Consider the following 2,194-nt stretch of genomic DNA (forward strand, 5'->3'; position numbering starts at 1 on the left):
ATCTAGTTTACAATAAGCATTGATGGCATCATCAGACATGCAGGAATGGAAACTATCCATGGAGTTACTACTAGTGTCGCTATTATTAACAACCATAGAAAATGGGTTATTACTAAAAAAGTGCTTCACATGTAGTTTTCTGCCAAAAATAAATACATCTTTCTGAATATCCTGAAGTCTAGATACCACAGTCGGAACAAATTTCAAGCCCCTATTCAGTACTGCTAATTCTATTTTTGTAAACTGATGTGCAGATAAATTAATTACATATTCGCTAGTATCAATATTCTCTACAGTACAATATTTATCGTTTACCACGTTTATGTCCTTGGTATTCAGAACGTTGTCCCCCTGTATTAACAGGTTGTTCACGCATCCGTTTCTGTCCCCTGAACTCACGAAAATTGGCACTCGACTCTCCCCTGAAAGTCTGTCGAAAATTATCAGACTGTCCAGCTTGTGGAAGTCCTGGATACTCTGCCTCGAAATTTTCATCTTCAAATGAGGTATAGCCACCTTCGGATGCCGACGAATAATGCAGTTGGTTGCCTGGCAAGTTAGAGGAAAATCTAACTTGCTTGTTTCTCCTGTTACGTTGCGTTCTCGACAAGAACGCTCTATTCTGTTCATAGTCACGTAAATCACGCATTAACTTGTTGGTCTTTCTCTCAATTAAAGTGGCCTCGTACTCTTTGAGTTTTTGATTGGTTTGTTTAAGAAATGTTTCAAATGTTTTTTCATCAATTTTGGAAGGATGTCCAGTTCTTTGCAACTTCACTGTTGTCCCATATTTTCTCCATTTTTGATGACTGTCTTCACTGTGTTCCATGGTATATCCAATGCTGTGGAAATGTTTTTGTACCCTTCTCCTGACTGATACCTTTTAACAATGAGATCCCTTTGATGCTTTGTAAGCTCTCTGCAAACCATGGCTTTTGCTGTAGCAGGCAATTGAGTAAATGTCAGGAAAATCCTACTAGGACACCTGAACTTTATTTGTGGTTAATCAGAGTCTTTTTAATTGATGGCAGGTGTGTACCCAAGAAGACTGAATACTGCAATTAAATCAAAAGGTGCTTCAACAAAGTACTAGTTTAAGGGAGTGCACACTTATGCAACCAGCTTATTGTACATTTTTTATTTTTTATATTTTTCCCCTAACAGATTGATTTGTTTTTCAATTGAATTGTAAAGGTTATAGGTCACATTAAAGGTGGAAAATGTTTTGAAATTATTTATTGTGGTCTAATTTTTTATATCAAAAAAAACTTGCATTTTAATAGGGGTGTGCAGTTATCAACCATGGGATGGGAAATGATAATCTATACCCAATTGGGATAGGTTATTTTGAGTACAAAATGGAAAGATGGCTAGGCTTAAAATGGCCTGCAAGGGCAGCTAACCTAGTACCATTGTTACAATTGAACCTATAAAAACACAAGGGTAGTTTTATAATTTAAGTAACACTGAATGTAAAGCCTAAGAAGAGGAAATAAATAAATACAATTGTTCATATTTATGAAAGCTGTCAATGGGGGGAACTTGGGATAATGTATCTCAATATTATGCAATATTCTAGATTATACAGAAAATAAATTGTTGGAATTAGACAATACAAATAAATTGAAAATGTTTTGTTAGAATTGGTTACTCAAAATAAATAGAACTACACATGTAATTTTATATGCATTCCATATCCCAGAAAACAGATGATGTTTGCTATCATTAAAGTCCGTCCTTACAGGAGAATTCACCTCCTTTTATACCCATAGTATACTCCCCAGAAAATTAAGATAGGGTATTGCCATGTACACTGATAGTATATTCAATGTATTAAGCTAGAAGCTTCCTACCTAAAAAAGGTTATTGACATTTTTTGTTTTGATAAATTGAAAAGTTATAAATTCAGAGGGGAAGAAATGTTTATGTTTCCCCTCAATATAAACTCTTATACTGCTGTGAATGAATGATTAAATATATTGGTCAATCTTTACATAACAGTGTGAACATGGCTGCTATTTTGTCATTATTGTACCTATTATTTTGGCATATCATCAGGAAATTACCTGTATTATATAGTGTCACTGTGCTTAAATAATTCTAAATTTTTTTTGGTATTTCTTCATTTTAGTAGCCATCTACTAAAACATTTTGAAAGTGACTTCAGTAACTTCATTTTAAGACCATTAATCAT

At 33.9% G+C, this 2,194-nt stretch overlaps 1 protein-coding gene across 1 annotated transcript in view; it reads right to left on the reverse strand.

Moving 5' to 3' along the window:
* Positions 1-304: 304 nt before the first annotated feature.
* LOC122802349 (zona pellucida-like domain-containing protein 1) overlaps positions 305-2,194 on the reverse strand; it is a 658,361-nt gene continuing 656,471 nt past the window's right edge. The window contains exon 8 of the mRNA XM_044071986.1: positions 305-690. Within this exon, the coding sequence (XP_043927921.1) occupies positions 305-690 (386 nt within the window). The remainder of the gene's footprint in view (positions 691-2,194) is intronic.

The sequence above is a fragment of the Protopterus annectens genome, chromosome 5.part0, assembly GCF_019279795.1.
Source record: "Protopterus annectens isolate FY-2018-M chromosome 5.part0, PAN1.0, whole genome shotgun sequence".
Taxonomy (NCBI): Eukaryota; Metazoa; Chordata; order Ceratodontiformes; family Protopteridae; genus Protopterus; species Protopterus annectens.